We start from the raw sequence: 18735 nt of genomic DNA on the forward strand, positions 1-18735 counted from the left end.
ACAAATTGTTCTTATTTCTGGCAGCGAATGGGTAAGCATTGTATTTTATGTCTGCATCTGCCAGTGGGCCACGACAATTGAAGTAGACGTAAAAATATGTTAATTCCCCTAGAGGAGAGACTTGATGTAGTCTGTAATTATGTGCACAAAAATATGCATTGTGCACCGCATGCATGTCTTCGTATAATGTACTTTCTTCTGTGGTGTATGTATCTCACCACGCCAGCATTAGCATCTGCTCACCAACATCAGAGGAAACAAGGAGTCAGGATGATATAGAAATGTGACATCGTCAATCCAGCCACAGCACTTTATTCTATTCACACAGTGCATTTTCTTGGAACACAATATATAATTTAATATCAATATAAAACTCCATTTGTGAATATAAATTATGCATTCAATACAGCAGCTCTGATATATACTATTAAGCTTTGGTACAGTGGTACATTTCTGTCTGTGAGGGGGTTTATGTGTGTGTGTGTGTGTGTGTGTGTGTGTGTGTGTGTGTGTGTGTGTGTGTGTGTGTGTGTGCGCATGCTTGTTATGAGTGAGAAAGGTGTACCCTGTGGGCATCGTAAGAAGTAAGGCGGGTGTTTGGGGGGAGGGGGGGTGGAAAAAGGTGTTTGTGTTAAGAAACTACGCATGTGAGTTCACGAGGAACTCAGCGATCATGGCTCCGTCCGCCGAGGCTTCATCAGTACTGAGCGCCCCAGGCCGGGGCACCGAGGGGGGGGCAGCTGGGAGGGTGGCAGCTGCCCAGGTGGGGGGGTGGGGGCACCACGCAGCAGTAACCCCCCTCCCTGGCAACTTTACTTTGGGGATAGGACACTGAAACGCCTCCCTGCAGAGAAAGAGAAAGTAAAGTAGGAGTGAAGAACTTGCAAACACCAGCACTTTGTGAAGTGTTCTTCTGGGGGCTGTTTGGGGCCCAACGAGACCTTCGGGGGGCTCGTTGTTTACCTGAGCTATGCTACGCTGATGAGGGGCCATTGCTGTGTAGGACCCCAGCACAGCCTGGGGCGGGGGGTGAGAGGGCTGCTGCACCCCCACAGCAGGGCCGTAAGCGGCTGCAAACACAGTTATGTAAAAGATTATTAACAACATATTTCAACGCTGCAGTTTGTTCAAGAAAAGGGTTCATGCTCAGAAGAGCTCTCCAGCTGTTTGAGGACAATACAACGATTTAATACAGCATTCAAATGAAGAAAATAAATAAAAGTGTATGCCAAAATGATTCATTATTCTCTCGATGTGTAAGAACTCTCTGTTTTCAGGTTCTTGAAATAAATAACAGAAGATTCGACAGGCAGGGAACTTCTTTTGGCCATTTCTTTTCAAAATAACTTCGATTAATCGATATTGAAAATATTTGGCAATTACTTTTCTGACGCTGCGACTAATCGCTGCAGCTCTAGTTGGAAACATTTATATTCATCAATTCAGTCTGAACAATGTAATCTTCACTGGCAATATGAAATAATAACAGCAACAAAAACACTGCTTGGGAGACACATTTACATTTGTCCATCATTAGTGCAGTCCGGCTGATTCATTTGCATTTCTGTGTTGGGACGCTGAGTCTTTATTATAAACATACATTTGAGTTTTTTGAACAGCCGCTGATGCCTAGAAGGTGTTGACGGACACTTCGCAGCTGTTTCAGATACAGTCGCTCATTAAGACTTTCTATATTCGAATAAAGAGCCGGGTTTAAACGTGTCTCCTCGCTCTCTGTCGATGCGTTGAATAGAAGCAGCAGGAAAAGAGACCGGTTCACTGTGAGACCCTCAGACTACATCTCTGACAGTGTAACGGCCCCCTCCTCTACTGCCACGGGCTGCGTCTGTCACACACACACACACACACACACACACACACACACACACACACACACACACACACACACACACACACACACACACACACACGCAGTTGGGTAGTACCTGTCGGTGGGGCTGCTTGGCTGAGGATGTGTTGGCTCGGGGAGACGGGCCTGCATTGGTGCTGAGCTGAGGTAGGGTACTGGCCGTAGTAATACACAGGTAACTATGGGAAATAAAAATGAAAAATATTATTATTAACCATACATTTATCCTTTACATTTAACTTAATGACTGTATAAGCAACATTTGAGTTTATTAATCCAGAATGCATACATGTTGTTTTCCTAAAACAGCAATATTGAATACATTATAGTTTACTAAGTATAAGAATACATGACAATCTTACATACAATGATCATTTCATGTACATAATCAAAAACATACGAAAGGGCATTAGGGCCAGTCATGAGACAACATTATCAGAATTTTTATTATTTCCTTTTGTATTTTGAGAATAAACGTCTAACTTTTGAGAATAAAACAAACCACTAGCAAAATAGAGTGGAAGTCTGCCCTATTCTTAACATTTAAACCTCTTGGAGTGGAAATAAAAACAACTCTTTATCCTCTCAGTAAGTTCCCAATATGCGTAGTTGCTTCAATGAAAAAGGACATAAAGAATTAAAAGTGCAGGCGCTTCGTACCGGAGGTGAGGGCTGGCAGTAGATGGGTGGGTTTGGAGGGGGAGGAGGGGGGGGAGGCGCTGCATAGATGTAACCCTGGGTGGGAGGGTAGAGGGGCGGGGCTTCACCCGTCGATTGACAGCTCACATGAGCAAACTGCGAGGAGAGGTCTTCAATCTGTCGGTCAAGAGAAAGACGGTCAAAAACATGCACAAAGATGCCCGTAAACACACATGCATACTGAAAACACACGTGTGTGTGTGTGTGTGTCAGAGTTCAGACTGTGTATTGATACATACGGTGGTGTATGGCTGTGAAGCAGTGACAGGCAACATCTGCGGAGCCGTGTACGAGACAGATGAGTACTGAAGCACCTGAGAGATACATGTGGGACAGAAATAAGACACAAACAGCCACATGTACAGGTATGTTGGTCTGAACATGTCTTGCATGTCAAACACTGCTGTATGTGTGTTAATGTGTGTGTGTGTGTGTGTGTGTGTGTGTGTGTGTGTGTGCGTGCGTGTGTGTGTGTGTGTGTGTGTGTGTGTGTGTGTGTGTGTGTGTGTGTGTGTGTGTGTGCGTGTGTGTGTGTGTGTGTGTGTGTGTGTGTGTGGTGCGTGTGTGTGTGTGTTGTGTGTGTGTGTGTGTGTTACCTGCTGCTGAGACGGAGTGCCTTGCAGCTGAGTCTGGCTCCTGATTGGCTGCTGACTGTCCGGAGGGTTGTAGACAGCAGGTGTTCCATCAGGGTTCAGGAAAGGCTGCCCTGAAAGGTCAAAGGTTTGAGTATGATGAATGTGTTGTGCATGTAATATACTGGTGTGGGTGTGGGTGTGTGTGTGTGGTGTGTGTGTGTGTGTGTGTGTGTGTGTGTGTGTGTGTGTGTGTGTGTGTGTGTGTGTGTGTGTGTGTGTGTGTGTTATGTACCAGTATGTGGGTTCACAAGTATGCTTCCCGGCGGGATCCCGTTCTCTATGATGTAGGCAGAGTTAGGAGCCGGCTCGTCTATGATGGGGGGGGTGGAGGGGTGAGGGTGAGTGGATGGCAGTCTGAAAAGAGAGATGGAGCCTGAGAGAGAGGAAGAGCTTTATTATCAAAGTCACATGTCAACATCTTAAAGCAGCAATACTCTCCACTGAAGGCCGGCAGCAAAGAGCTAATGGTTGTCTGAGCGAGACGTAACCTAAAGCTAGTCGCCTCAATGACCAGCAGGGCAGGAAAAGTAGAGAAGCATCAAAGCTGCCATTGAACAAGCCTCTCGAGCCCAACTGAACCAAGTGAACCTCCCGCTGAATAAGGGTATTAGGGTATTAGGGTAAGAAATACAATTAAAAAATGAATTGGTCTAAAAGGTGCCGGATGACGTCATATGCTCATTTGCATATGTTCTGCAACAACTTCAAACATCACTGATGATTAATTACATTTGTTTATAAAACGGACAAGTCAAATCAAGCAATCTGATTGGTTCTTAGCCGTGATATAATGAGCGTATATCACGGGTAGAATTGTAGTTACTTTTCACAAGTCATGTATCCCTCCGCGTCTGAGAAAAAACTACAACCGTTACAGCTGTTACATTACGTCCGTTACGAAACTAACTAACTAACAAAGCTTAAGATGGAAACATTTAAGGTTAACTTCGACCTCCGCGGTGGCCTTACTATGGAGGAGTGGATTGAGCAGTGCCTATCTCCAGAAAGCACCTAAACGACGACATGCAGAGCTACGTGAAGAGCAGGTAGACCAACTGGAAAAGTACCCCCATTCAAAAGTTTTCTGATGCGGGTCTTGAAACAAAGCAGAGAAATTATGACCGTTAGTGGCCACAGGTGCGAAAGCTCTCTCCACTATAAAGTGGAGCAATATTCTCGCCACGCCAAGCAACAGCCGAGTACAACCTCAACCTATACAAGTAACCACGTAACCACGCCCCTTAGCTGTGATATAACACAGAGAACCAACAAATACATTATTTATCAAACTAAAAACACTAAAACTACAAGACCTGGTTGACTATAAAACTATTCAAATTATGTTCAAAGCCGCAAATCAACAATTACCTCATGATATCCAGGGACTTTTCACACAGAGAGAAAACATACACATGTTGAGAGGAAACTGCATTTTCAAAAAACCACCCGTACGAACAAATGCCAAACTACATTGCATCACAACAAAAGGTGTTAGTCTGTGGAATAACTGTAATGATGCACTGACATATTGTACAAGTCTATCTAAACTGAAAGTATTATTTAGGAGCCAAATCATGAATGGTTATGAACAGGACCTGTACAATCCCATTTGTTATTTCTTGTAATTGAAAAAGTAATTTCTTTCTGATTGTTTTCCAAAAAACAAAAAACAAATTAACAAGACAAACATGTCGCTGATGACGATGACCTAATATTTTATTTATAAAGAAAATGTATGCTCGAGGGGGTAGGACCAGAAACGTTTTTTTTAAGCTTCTTCTTGCCCCTGTTGAACATGACAGAGACTATTTGAGAATTTATTTGTATTTATTATTTTTTTGTACGTTGTTATAATTATTATTATGAGTGAGAAAAGAAAAAAAAAAATAATATATATATATATATAATGAGCATATACCACGGCCTGTCGTGAGCTATTGCTTAAATATATGACATTTATAATTATTGCTTTTTATCATAATGGTTTGATTAAGCCACTACACGTGTGGCTAGTAGAGTCTGTGAACAATCTGGAAAGTGATCTGGTTGTCTTTTGCCACACGTTAAATATAATACCACTTGAAAATGACTTGGGGGGGAAAGTTGTCTCATGCCACTTGAATCTGATAACTTAAAACGTCCCCTCTGCCTGTGCTAAAAACATACTGTGTGCAGCGTCTTAGCAAATGACGTGTTTTTCTTGAATATGTGAAAAAGGCAGGAGGTGTTGTGTGAAAACGTACAGCTATGGTGTGAAGGTTCATGGATTGAGTTACATTTTCACGCCAGAAGAACCTCCACAGATTTGGTGTTAATTAGCTGCTGCTGAATCAAGATCAGACATCATTTATAAACAGTGATATTCCCCGAGTGTGGTGAGGTGATGAAATCTGCTGAAAAGTTTGCTTGCACATAGGTACGAGAGGAGAGAAGTTTCTCACCCCCGTGTGACAGCCAAGTGTTACCAAAGGTTATTCTGACACAAGGTGAGAGGAGAGGAGACACACCTGAGGCACGTGCGGCGTCCCAGCTGTGGTTCGCAGCTTGGCGAGGTATCATGGCGGGACTCGTCCATTGGTAGGAAGAATCTGAGGAGTCTGTGCTGCTCCAAGGTCGGAGTTCGTTGCTATAGCGACAGTCAGTCTCAGTGCTACTTTGCCTGCTGCTGCCCGTCCAGCTGGAGCCGGAGCTGTCGCGGCTCCCCCTGTGAGGACATGAGCATTATCCTACAGCAATATCACTGCATAACATGCAAAGTGGTACGTGTGCAAATGGTATATCGGTTCAATGCTCTGATATACTCTCTGTTAACCCTTAGATGCACGAGTGACTGGACCCTACACTCTTCCATAAGTGGGTCAAAAAGGACCCGTATTAGAATAATATGTGTTTTTATGCCATTTTTGTTAAGAAAAATCCCTTGTATGATATTTTGTATTATATTTTGGTTCACACAATAAATATTTTATATTTAATCTTTCAATATTTATAATTTTAGACATTATTTTTACATTTTGAAAAAAAGCGTTTTGAACATATTGATGCAAAGATCTCCGCTATTCTGAGACCCTCACAGTATTCCAGTCCCTTTTCAAAACTCATCTCTTCTCCTCTGTCTCATAACCCACCCCCCATCAATCCATGCCGGTTGATCAAGTTTGATAGTCCTATACCCCCCACCCTAACCTTCCCTTATATTGTAAAGCGATTTTGAGTCCTTGAAAAGCCCTATAAAAATATAATGTATTATTATTATTATTATTATGATTATACTGACAGGTATCAGATCTTGCTGTGTAAAATAATCTCCCTGAGAGGTGTCACAGTGAATGTATTCCTGACAGCCACAGGTGATAAGAATCAAAGGTTCCCATAGGATTCCATAGAAAATGCATGCGGGTCATTTTTGACCCACTTATGGAAGCTTGGGGTAGTAATACAAAAACTACAATTTCTTAAAATGTAAATTTAAAATGTGAATGGCATGATATCCAAAACATGTTTTTTGAGGAATAGCTGGAATATGAAATGATAAAAAAATGTAATTACAAAGATACTCTAAGAAAACCACCTCACCGGGTCAAAAAAGACCCACTTATGCATCTAAGGGTTAAGTAAAATATGGATACATATCATCATCTCTGCCTTCTTTAAAATGGCTTTCAACTCAAAAGAAAATGTTTTTGTCATTGAATTGTGTGGAAGAGCTCAGAAATAAACATGTCAAATCATATTTTACTTGCGTTTCCTGAGTTGATATAAATGTAACTGTTGGATGAGAATATGATTTCATATCGATCGCAGGCTCCTGAATTTACTCTAATCGCATCGTGGCTTGTGAGTTTCTGATATCAGCAAATACCAAAGAGTAGTCCAGGTAATAACTATGATATGGTTTTGTGATGAAAGTTTTGACTTTGAAGAATTGGCCACACGTAATAAATGCCATGATTACATTCACTGACATAAATTGTGTGGTTCAGAATGTGCTGATTTCCAACAATCCTAAACCCTGACACGAAAAAACGAAATCTAGGTCTTCATTTTGTCTCCACTGCAGATTGTGAGCAGCTCTGTTGCTGACCAGATTAAGATGATAAATGACTTAGTGTGTGTGCAGCAGACAGAGCTCTACCTGAAGAGCTGCCTTCTCCTCTGGGTCTCAGCATATGGATTGTACTCCTCCGCAGCAGCCCTGCACACAGCACACACACAGACATATATTAATGTCCTCATCTAAATATAAAAAGCTGAAAAGGCAAATGGAGAGAATGTACTGCGGGCAAGGTTACCTGGTTTCTGCATGAGCGCTCTCCTGGGTGCAGACCGGCTGCAAAAGCAAGGAGAAATGAGTGAGTCTCCTATATGTCTCCACTGTATGTCATATCTGCCCGTCTACCTGCTCTCCCTCTCCCTGTCTCACCTCTTGGCTGAAGATTCGGTCTCTCGCTCGTTGGTACTCCTCCTCTCTCTCCTCCATCGACTTGCTCTGCTTCTCCCGTAAGGGGTGAAGTCGGTTCTATCGGAAAAGACAAACAAGGACAGGTCAAAACTCTGATAGGATACGATCAATGTCAATTATAGAGGAAGCTCCACAGAGACAGGCAGCTATAGGGATATGAGCACGGACAGACCTGGTCGTCTGAGCTGTTGTCTCTCTTCAGAATGATTTTCCACCGGTGGATCTCTTCTGTCTTGTCCTTATGCACCTGGTCCAAAAACCTCTGCTCTGGTCTTGAAGACAAACAAGCAACAACCGCTGTTACTTCACAGTTGCCTCTCAACAAAATGAAGTGCAGAGACATTTTTGTGCGTGCTTACATGCGAGTGCTGCTGGTCCTGTTGATGATGACAGATTTGCCCGTCTGGTCTACATTGTGCTCCATGCCAAAGTAGGCCGCCACCCGATGGACCAGCATACGGTGGTAGGACGACATGTGAGGAAACTTCTTAAAGGGACTGAGGCGTAGGAAGACAGAGACAGGTTGAGGAGAAATAAGAGAACGGGGGATAGAAGGAAGGAGGCAGGGGGGGTGGCTCAAACACACACACCCTAACGTAACTGGCTCAATATATTGATCAGTACACTAAATAAGCTGTATGGACAAAATTATAATAAATGAGCTGGAATGATATCTTAAAGGGACAGTTCCTTCAGCAAGTTGATAAGGTTTAGGGTGTTTGGTAGAAAGAAAATCGTTCCCACATGAAACTGCTTACAACAAGCTCTGTGGATTTTATAAAGTACCTCAAAGCAAAACAATCTAACTTGACAGATAGCATTACAGGTAAGGGAAACAAATATGTACTTTTGATTATGGGTTTAACTGTCCCTTTAAATAATTAAAAACCATATTCGGGACAGGACTTAGAATGCATACAAGTTTTATTTCAGCATGTTTGAACGGGTGCCAGACTCAGCTGCAAGGCACTCCGTCTCAGCAGCAGATAACACACACACACACACACACACACACACACACACACACACACACACACACACACACACACACACACACACACACACACACACACACACACACACACACACACACACACACACACACACACACACACACACACACACACACACACACACACACACACACACACACACACACACACACACACACACACACACACAATTTCCCCTTAGCAAAATACCGCATCAGTTGCGCCACTTATGTGACAAACAAAAGAGTATGTGACAGACAAGAATAGTCAATTCTAATGTCTAACACTTAATGTGGAGAAAGAGTGTCCTGTATGATTGTGGGTTGATCTGTTGGTAATGCCTCGGGGTTCCGGTGGGCATGTAAACAAATGCATAATGCTGCGCTATACTTTGTGGCCTCTACCGGTTGCATAGCGACGCTTATTGTTTAGGTGTCTTTTGATAAGCAGGTAGTCATATCATTAGCTAGAACTATCTGGATCTGATCGATATGGACATAAACGCGAGTGAAGTCTAATCTGACGGGAGAGAGAGATCAGCTGCTGCTGACGAGTCGACACGCAGCTCTGCATGATCACCTGCAGCGGCGAGCAGAGCAAAACACACTTCAGGTTAGAACATCACACGTAGCTATTTTAATTACCTCTCAAACTACCTAAACTAGTTATAGATATGTTTAGTTTTACTGTCGGGTCACTCATTACTGGATCCGCGAGCTGCATGATACTGGCGGGCTGTCAGGAGAGGGAGAGAGTGCTCCGTTTATTATTCCCGTGTTATTGTAAGTTACTGTACACTTTTGAATAATGTAGTTAATCTACTATAATTTGTTTGTTTAATGTCGAATCATATCAATTTGTTTTAAAGCTCAATAAAACACACACACACACACACACACACACACACACACACACACACACACACACACACACACACACACACACACACACACACACACACACACACACACACACACACACACACACACACACACACACACACACACACACACACACACACACACACACACCTATTGCTGGTGATGAAGTCCACCATGTCCTGCTCCAGCTTCAGCAGCATCATGCGGTCTCTGGGGTTGCTGTTCAGGGTGTTGACGATAAACTGGTGCAGGTCTATGCCGGTGGAGTCGGTGTATTCCACGCTGGACTCTGAGAGTATTACGATACAATAAAAATAATAAGTACAAAAAGCGCACTGCAATGTTAAACTACCCAAGAGAACTCATTCTAAATATCGGCACTGAATCTCATTTTTATTACATTTTATTTGCATTCTCTTGTCTTTCTTTATGAGTTACCACACACACACACACACACACACACACACACACACACACACACACACACACACACACACACACACACACACACACACACACACACACACACACACACACACACACACACACACACACACACACACACACACACACACACACACACACACACAAACCTTTGGACAGTGAATGTTTCTTTGGATCTGCGCTGATCTCCTCGTCTTCCTCCTTACAGGAAGTCCTCTCGTTGTCATGGCAGCTAGATGAGATGTTTGCGTCTGGAGATGCCTGAGAGGAAAGAAATGAAAAAAAGTAAATTCAGTAGGGTGATGATGATCTGGCTAAGTGTGTGTGTGTGTGTGTGTGTGTGTGTGTGTGTGTGTGTGTGTGTGTGTGTGTGTGTGTGTGTGTGTGTGTGTGTGTGTGTGTGTGTGTTTGAATTGTGCCACGAATTACACATATGATGTCAATTTAAAAGATAATTTTGCATGCCAAAAAAATAAGAATGTGTCGTAAAACTGTGAAGTAACACTTTTTTTGGTGTGAAACCACTCAATGAACTACATCTCCTGCCTCGCACCACACACCAAGACGGCCATCACGTTGGCACATTTCACTTCTTTCTGTCAGAATGAGGCGAAAAGTATTAAAAGAGGTGAAAATCCCTACAAGTCTGGGCGTGTTGAGAGCTGTACATACACACAAGGGGAGTTAGTCGGTTCCGTAAGAGCCAGCATGCGGGACCGGGATTCTGGGATTTGTATTCTTTCTAGTTGCGTATTTTTCATAGTCTTATATTTCAACAGTTTTACGACAAACTGTGACTTTTTTGACATTTTTTAAATTGACAAACATCATATGTGTAATTCGTGGCACAATTCAAATGGGATTGAAAGATAATCTTTCTCTCTCCATTGACTTCAATACATAATTTTTCCGAAATAAGGTCCCATGGGTCGGAAGTAGATGGGCGGGACTTGGCCTCTCTATATACATTAACCTAAAATGTGGTGTTCTGAATAATGAGTAGTTACATTTTAAAGTATATTTAGATGCCAATTCATTATACTTTGGATTTCTTATTCCACCACTAGTGTTACCTCGGTTTCTTCAAATGGTGCGGACTCCTCGCAGACAGCCACACTGCGCACTAACTTCCCTTTGGCCTGAAAAACACGCACAAATGGGCCATATTACAAATGATACAACAGATGTCTCAGTAGGAATGAATAATGAGAGGCAGAATTATCTTAGCTTACCTTCACTTTTTTCTTTGGTTGCACCTGATTACAGTTTTTCTGCAATGAGGACACAATTTGTCATTAGGAGATCCCGCAAGTAGTTGGAGTGTGCATAATTTTAACGTGGTACATTATTAATGTGAAAACCATATTTTGTGTCGCTCACCTGCTGCTCCGGCTTCTTATTTTCATGGTGACAATCCTCGTCCTCCATCTGATTGCAGGGGGACAGACATGGTGGTGGGGAGGGGCAACTGATGACATCACAAGATGTCGCATCGCAGGTTTTCAGGAGGACCTCTGCTCTTGCTACAGCTGCTTCAGTCATCCTTCTAAACAACGTAAAACATGAAGTCATGTCCTTTTGCGTGTTCGTCCACATACAATCCATATTTGTATATTTTACTGCTTTTAAAGATATATTTGCCTGCATTTGCATGAGTCTGTGTGTGTGTGTGTGTGTGTGTGTGTGTGTGTGTGTTCATACCTATCTGGAGTTGTTTACTGGAGAGCCTCACAGGTGAATGATGAGGTCATATATCCCATGTTCCCACAGGGCAGACAGAAATGCAATTATCCTCTCCGCCGTGCTCGCCTTCTCTACTGTTGCTCTCTCTGCCGGCTCTTTACTGGTCAATGGAAAATAGCCTGAAGATATCGAAAAAAACACAGGAGAGAAAACAGTGTTAGCGGTCATTGTACGATAGAAACACCACTACAATGTTTCACACAATCACCCCCCAACACACACACTCATATCAAACAGTTGCCAGGGCATTAAAGCATAGCTGCTGGAAATGACATCAAGTAGCTTGTGTGTCTGCGTATGTGTTAGTGTTAACCTTTGTCTCTGCTTGCCAAATGCTCTCCTGGCTTGACAGTTAATTGCTGATAAAATATAGTCCTGTGCTCGGATGTGGTATTTGCTTGTATATTTACATGTGTGTTCATGTGGACACATGTCTGGTGAGTGTGTGTGCGTGAGTGTGTCCTCAAGCTTTTCTTAGAAACAGCAGCTGTGGAGAGTATCATCCGATCCACCAGCACTAATATTCCCAGAATGCCAAGCTGAGTCTCTGATCCCAGTGGTGAGAATATTGCCAACACCAAAGAGATACATATACTGTACACACACACACACACACACACACACACACACACACACACACACACACACACACACACACACACACACACACACACACACACACACACACACACACACACACACACACACACACACACACACACACACACACACACACACACACACACACACACACACACACACACACACACACACACACACACACACACACACACACACACACACACACACACACACACACACACACACACACACACACACACACACACACACACACACACACACACACACACACGGAGGAAGTTGCATTCCACCATATTTTACCGAAGGGCCAACTGCACTCAGTGGGGACACATACCGCTGTTACACAGAGCTCAAGGGGACACTTATTCCTGTAACGCCTGGGACAGAATAACGAGCTCAGAGGATGCTGAGTCCCTTAACATGGTTATTTAACACCTGACTGGAGATAATAGCGCTTTTTTAAAAAGTCCACTATCGCTCCATGTGCCAGCAAAGTGGTGTTTACTTCCCATTCCGCCTCAATGAAACACAGTACATGTCAGCCGTGATTCCACCCAGCAAAAATATTCTTGGTATGGAAAAGATGCCCCTATTAGTAGAATGATCAATCAACAGTCAATCAGTCATAGTTCAATAATTATATTGCCTTCTTTCCAGCTTTTCATATGTAAAGAGTTGCATTTTGGAATCTTGATCAGAGCAAATTACCAATTTTAAAATGTGACAATGGGTTCAAAAAATCCTTTTTCACAATTTTCTTTAATTTCACCGACAAAATGAGTAATAATTTTCGATAAAATTAATCGAGAAAATAATCTGCAATGTATTAGAGCAGAAATGTTGCAGAAATGTATCACTGTTTTGCTTGGTGGACTTCTTACTGCCTAGGGAAGACACCTACTGTAAACACACTATAGGACATAATGACTTGGGAGAGTCCCTAATGTGCTGTTGCTGAGTTCTTGCCGAGCTGTCCTTTAGCCAAACTCCACGTCTGCTGCACTATAAACTGACCCTGACCCCATACCTCAGAGATGGGTGGGCAAAGGAAAAAAACAACACATCTTCCATCATTAAAATCACAGAAAAAGACTGTATAAACTAAGAGAAGCCATGCTGGTATTGAGTGTATAAGAGCTGTAAGATGAGAGCAATACCAGCGAAGAGTAGGATGACATAAATGGGACAGAGAGGGAAAAGAATGATGTGGAGCAGATGCACTACAGAGCACACAAGATGAATGGGAGGCAAGGGAAGCCGGGGATGAAGAGGGATGAGGAAAAAGTCTGCAGGGACTTTAAAGGTGAAGAGGGGTGAAAGGAGGCAATAGAGAAAGAGGGGAGCAAAGAATTTGTGAAAGAGAGGCTTGCAGCACCACAGTCTGTCTCCGGGCTTTTCAGCCGACGGCCGTGAAGAGGGGATTTGAGTTGAGCTACCAGTTTTTGAGCTGAGCGCTGCAGAAGCGGCCGGCCGCCCGGGGAGAAGGTGTGACACGATCATTAGCGCGTGACGGATGGCGGCGGGAAGCAGGGAGCGCCAGTACCCACTACATCATCATCCATCTGCTGCTCTCCCGAAGCCTGCAGCCTCAGAGCCACCTACTCACCAGGACACCTCTTTTCTCCAGCCAAAAGCTGCCTGGCTCATCTACACTGACACACAGGCAGCTTGGTGAGAACATACCAAAAGGTGCTTTAGATGGCCATTGTCAGCGTCACCAAGTCAAACTAAGCCCAGTACAATCCTGTTTGTAATTAAGACCACAGAAACGATATATATTTAAATTCCAGGACTATATTAACCAGTGGCTTAGCATAGTTTCACAATTGAGTCTAACATTGCCTTTCTTATGCTTGGTTCTTATTATGCCTTACTGGTAGACATCCACCATACATTTGTTCATCTCCAAAGACATTCTGCACTAATGTATTTGTTTTTGTTGCACCCTTCCATTGCTTAAAAAAACCAACAAAAAAATAGAAATCATCGCTGCCTATGGTCATATAAGCTGATCGTGTTGTGTCTGCAGGTTGCAGCTGAATTTAAAAGGGGATTTCATGTTTTCTCCCTCAGCTCGGAGCTCATTAGGAAATCTTTCAGCGAGAGAACAAGAGAGCAGGTCTCTTGTATAAAATAATCACTGAGAAATTTGAGGCAAACTCATAGCATTCAGCTCTTTGTTTATCCATAATCTGTAGGCTTTGCTCGGGAGTCGGTAATTGGGCTGCTTACTTTTTTTAATATTTTGAGTTTTCACTTAGATGTATATATATAAATATATATATATATGTGTATATATTTTTTGCATCTTTTGGGCCTGCATTTTTAACATTTGCAGCTGAATTCTCTCCCTTCTGAGCAGGTTTTATTTTTCCTCCTTGCTTATTTAAGTCAAATAAAACAGGGCATGCATTTTTCACTCGCCACTTTAAGACAAGTAAAAAACTGAAAGCAGGCTACACATTAGAACAAATGTAGGTTACATTGTCCTTTGAGTCATCAGCACCTGAGCAGACACCGCAGCTTTATTACCAAAGTGACTTGTGGGTGCGACAGCTGTGCCGCTCTGCAGCTGAACTAAAACCTCATGGTGGGAAAAAAAAACACCCCCCTGCATATACAAGACAGCACAGCAGCAAGTGCTGGTGTTAAAGGGCTTCTTCACACAATATGAGGCTTCGCAACTCTACAACTGATGCCATCTTGACTGCAGTGGTGTAAAGTTAATTTACTCAAGTACTGTACTTAAGTACAATTTCGAGTTACTAGTACTTTACTTGAGTATTTCAATTTGTTGCTACTCTGTACTTCTACCCCATTACAATTCAGAGGTACATCTTGTACTTTAACTCCTATACATTTCTTTATACCTTTAGTTTATTTGCAGATTTGGATTAATGATATGAAATATAATTGACACTTAAATAGGATTTTAGTTGGAGTAACATCCGCAAGCTACCCTGCAGAATACAAAGGAATCAAAATGAGCTGCACATTAACCAGCTTTGATAAACACATTAATGGATCAATAATTATAATCAAAAGATATAATTTAAGTTATTAGAAAACCGGCAAATCTGCAAATAGACTACTTTTACTTTTGGTACTTTAAGTATATGTCGATGCTAATACCTTTGTAGATTTTCAATGCAGTACTTTTACCTGTAACAGAGTATTACTAGACTGTGGCATTTCTACTTTTACCTAAGTACAAAAATGAGTACTTCTTCCACCTCTTGCACCTGCTTGACTGTGCCACACATGTTAAACGGTGGATGCGGTAAGAAGGAAAAGACAAAACAGGTGTCACCTTCAAACACTTCAGTGTCATCCTGTTGACCCACATAACAGGAAGAACAGATAACGGAGCAAGATCGGGTTTTTGTGATCTACTCTCTCGGGGTGGGGTGGGACCACTTGGAGGGCTAAAAGCACAAAACCGTGTGTCGCATTACCGTCCGTGACCCATGCTAAAGCTGACACACCGGGCTATTTTTACACCCGGGCAGGGAGTGGACCTCCTGCTCCGGGACCTCACCGGGCTGTCAGCTGCATGAGGAGCCGGAGGACGAAGGGTACACAGCAGGAGGACTGTCAACATGAACTCAGTATTATAGCTCACAGAAAAATACTTTTTTTCAGACAGGGGTGAACTGGCAACTTACAATACCCTTAACCCTCCTGTCGTGTTCATGTCTCCCCCTTGCTTTGGTGTTCGCGGTCAAATTTGACTGGTCTGTTTTAACTGCTCTTACATTAACATAAAAACCAATGCCGTCGGCTACTGGTTTACATGATTTACTGCAGTCAATATACAAAGAAGAGAACTCTAGATGTAATCCAAAATTAACATGTTGTCGATTTGTGGCTGTGTACTGACTGATGGATGAACATCGCTAGCTACCCATTCATTTCTTATGGCGGTCATTTTTGGCCATGATTGAACACCATACAAAGTTGACATGGGCAATCAAAATTAAATTAAAGTGGTGACCATCAATGTAATATGTTCAAATACCTTCTGTGGAGGATTTCATAACGGCTTTGAGGCAGTCAAATGTCAAACACTACATGTATGTTTGATGAAAACTAGTACATCGGTCAGATTTGAGCTGAACACGACAGGAGGGTTAAAAACTCACATTTGTAGCCCACACTCAAGGCACGCGAGCAACAGGAACATTAAAGAGTAGACGGAAAATATATAAATAATCTCTTTATCTAAGTAACGCTAAACACAGTTACATTCAGCAAAAAATACATCATATAAACACATTTACTGTCTCTGAAATCATTTTTCATTCAGCGGTGTCGCTTCACTTACAGCCCCGGGGGAGATGCGACTGATAGCTGCGCCCCGGGGCAGTAAGCTAGTTAATTTAACGGTAATTTTCGACTAAAGCATAACTATTTTCTTACCCAGTTTTGTTCTTTTATCACCCTACTTCATGATCTGATGTTAGTACTATCTTTAAAAGTACAAACAAGAGGAGGGCAGCATCAACAGAGCGCGAGGAGCGTCGATGCCAAGCAGCCGTTAGTTAAGCTAGTCGAGGAGATGTCCTCGCGGGGTGTCCGTTAGCTTACCGTTATGTCTTTCGTTCCTCCGTTCCTTCTACCGACTCCACTGCCGTACACCCAGCGTTGAGCGTCTGTTGACTGTGAGGTCCGTCGCTCCTCCTCCGCCTTTTGCCTGTCTAAGTCGGAGCAGAGGGGGGGAGGAGTGGGGGAGAGTTGGGAGGAGGAGACAGATCTGAACCCTGAGCCACGCGCCCACACACACGCGAAGAATGCACGAGAGCCATCAGCCCACTCATCTCTATCTCTGTCCCTGTCTCGCGCTCTCATACTGTCCGTCTCTCTTTGTTTTACATTAATCTCAATTCTATTTTCTTTACTACGGCAAGTTTACGGCAAAAACTGACATCAGGAAGAAATACTCCCTTTAAAAATTAGTATTCCTCCTTGCATCGGTATGTGTAGCCTAGCCTGATTCACTACTTCAGTTGACTATACATTTGTTTTATGATATAGTTATAACATTTTGAGTTGTATACTCCTTTCAGAGGTTTTGTTTAAGAGTTATAGACAACATTTATTAATTTGCCATTTCTTCATCGGATTTAATAACATACATAGTAATAACATACCTACATGGCCTGTATACTAAATCCCATGGATATTAAATATCACAGCAGCATATACACATGTGCATCTTATGTTATTCTACTGTATGTTGGTGAGGCTGCTTGCTTTACTGTGTCCTATTATGTTTGATGGCTGTCGGTGCAGGTGTGTGGTGTGTGGTGTGTGTGTGTGTGTGTGTGTGCGTGCGTGTGTGTGTGTGTGTGTGGACTAGTGTGGACAATCTGTATACTGTGTGTATGCATTGTGTTTTTATTTATTTATACACTAACTAAATAATACCACAAAGGATACATGTCATATATACATCAAATTATATTAATTCATTTGTATAATCAATTTGATAGGGTGGAACTCTTAAGCACAAGGTTATTGTAAAAAAAAAGGCCCCATATTTTCATGTAAAAGTCTTATACTCATCAGCTTATAGTAATATTTCATAGGAGTACATTTTGTCAACTTCGATTATTTGCCAGCTATATTGTTAAACCTTCACACACTGATTTTTACCCACTTAACCTACACTGTTGTAGATTGAACTACCCAACATTATATAAGCTTGTTCAAATTGAGCATCCCCTTGCAAAACGCAGCCACACATTATAACATAATAGCACAGTGTCACTCACAAGGGCCATTTTATGCATCAAGTACTTCTACTCACCCATACTTTAAGAATATCTTGCTAATAATACCTAAGTGACATCTTCAATGCAGGCTTTTACCTGCATTTTTAAAGGATTGCTATTTTTTACTTCAAAGGATGTGACTAAATCCTCTACTGATGCTGTTGAAGAAATAGGAAGTTCCCATGGTCAAATGAAGCCATAATGAATCAACAAAAACGGTAACCTTTGACGGCATATTAAAGCACAGCCTCATAAAGTTCGATACGAGTTGACAGCCTCTCATCTGTTCCCTGGAGACCTAACATTTATCTTTGAGATTGAGAACTGTATTTAGATTTCATTTTATAGTATTTGTTCTCTTTTTTCAAAAGATTGTAAATGTCACTTCATCTCAGATCCTACTTTAATAAGAGCGCTACTATCAAGACATTGTAAAATGTAATTACTCTATAGTTAAAAGAGGCAAAACCATTGCAAAATATAGACTCGTCAACTTTATAATATAATAGTATTCTTCCAACGGTATTACAGATTACCTCAGTGTCCTCAGTGTTAGAGGCAGGGCAGGTGCAGACGAGGGTATTCTTTACCCACATGTCTGTTTGCCCTCACCAAAGAGCCCGTCTAAAGCT

General features: G+C 42.3%; 1 protein-coding gene across 1 annotated transcript; it reads right to left on the minus strand.

The window, feature by feature from the left end:
* Window positions 1-271: 271 nt before the first annotated feature.
* Window positions 272-17044, minus strand: arpp21 (cAMP-regulated phosphoprotein, 21). Its single transcript, XM_034125255.1, has 20 exons — window positions 16917-17044; window positions 11685-11845; window positions 11364-11529; window positions 11216-11254; window positions 11057-11122; window positions 10133-10244; window positions 9690-9828; window positions 8026-8163; window positions 7839-7938; window positions 7628-7723; window positions 7497-7534; window positions 7340-7399; window positions 5712-5908; window positions 3437-3577; window positions 3166-3275; window positions 2809-2883; window positions 2531-2686; window positions 1947-2049; window positions 964-1070; window positions 272-844 (listed from the first exon to the last, which is right to left on the minus strand). Exons 3-20 carry the CDS (start codon window positions 11523-11525, stop codon window positions 698-700), a joined length of 1986 nt encoding a protein of 661 aa, XP_033981146.1. The 5' UTR covers window positions 11526-11529; window positions 11685-11845; window positions 16917-17044; the 3' UTR covers window positions 272-697.
* Window positions 17045-18735: the final 1691 nt, after the last annotated feature.

The sequence above is a fragment of the Trematomus bernacchii genome, unplaced genomic scaffold (genome assembly GCF_902827165.1).
Source record: "Trematomus bernacchii unplaced genomic scaffold, fTreBer1.1, whole genome shotgun sequence".
Classification (NCBI taxonomy): Eukaryota; Metazoa; Chordata; class Actinopteri; order Perciformes; family Nototheniidae; genus Trematomus; species Trematomus bernacchii.

Excerpts from the sequence above, each read along its gene's own strand:
- arpp21 (XM_034125255.1), bottom strand. The coding sequence starts at position 11,525 with ATGACTGAAGCAGCTGTAGCAAGAGCAGAGGTCCTCCTGAAAACCTGC. Across the intron at positions 3,276-3,436 it reads ACTTGTGAACCCACATACTG|GGCAGCCTTTCCTGAACCCT; the intron begins GTACATAACACA and ends TTGACCTTTCAG. Across the intron at positions 2,884-3,165 it reads GCACTCCGTCTCAGCAGCAG|GTGCTTCAGTACTCATCTGT; the intron begins GTAACACACACA and ends TGTATCTCTCAG.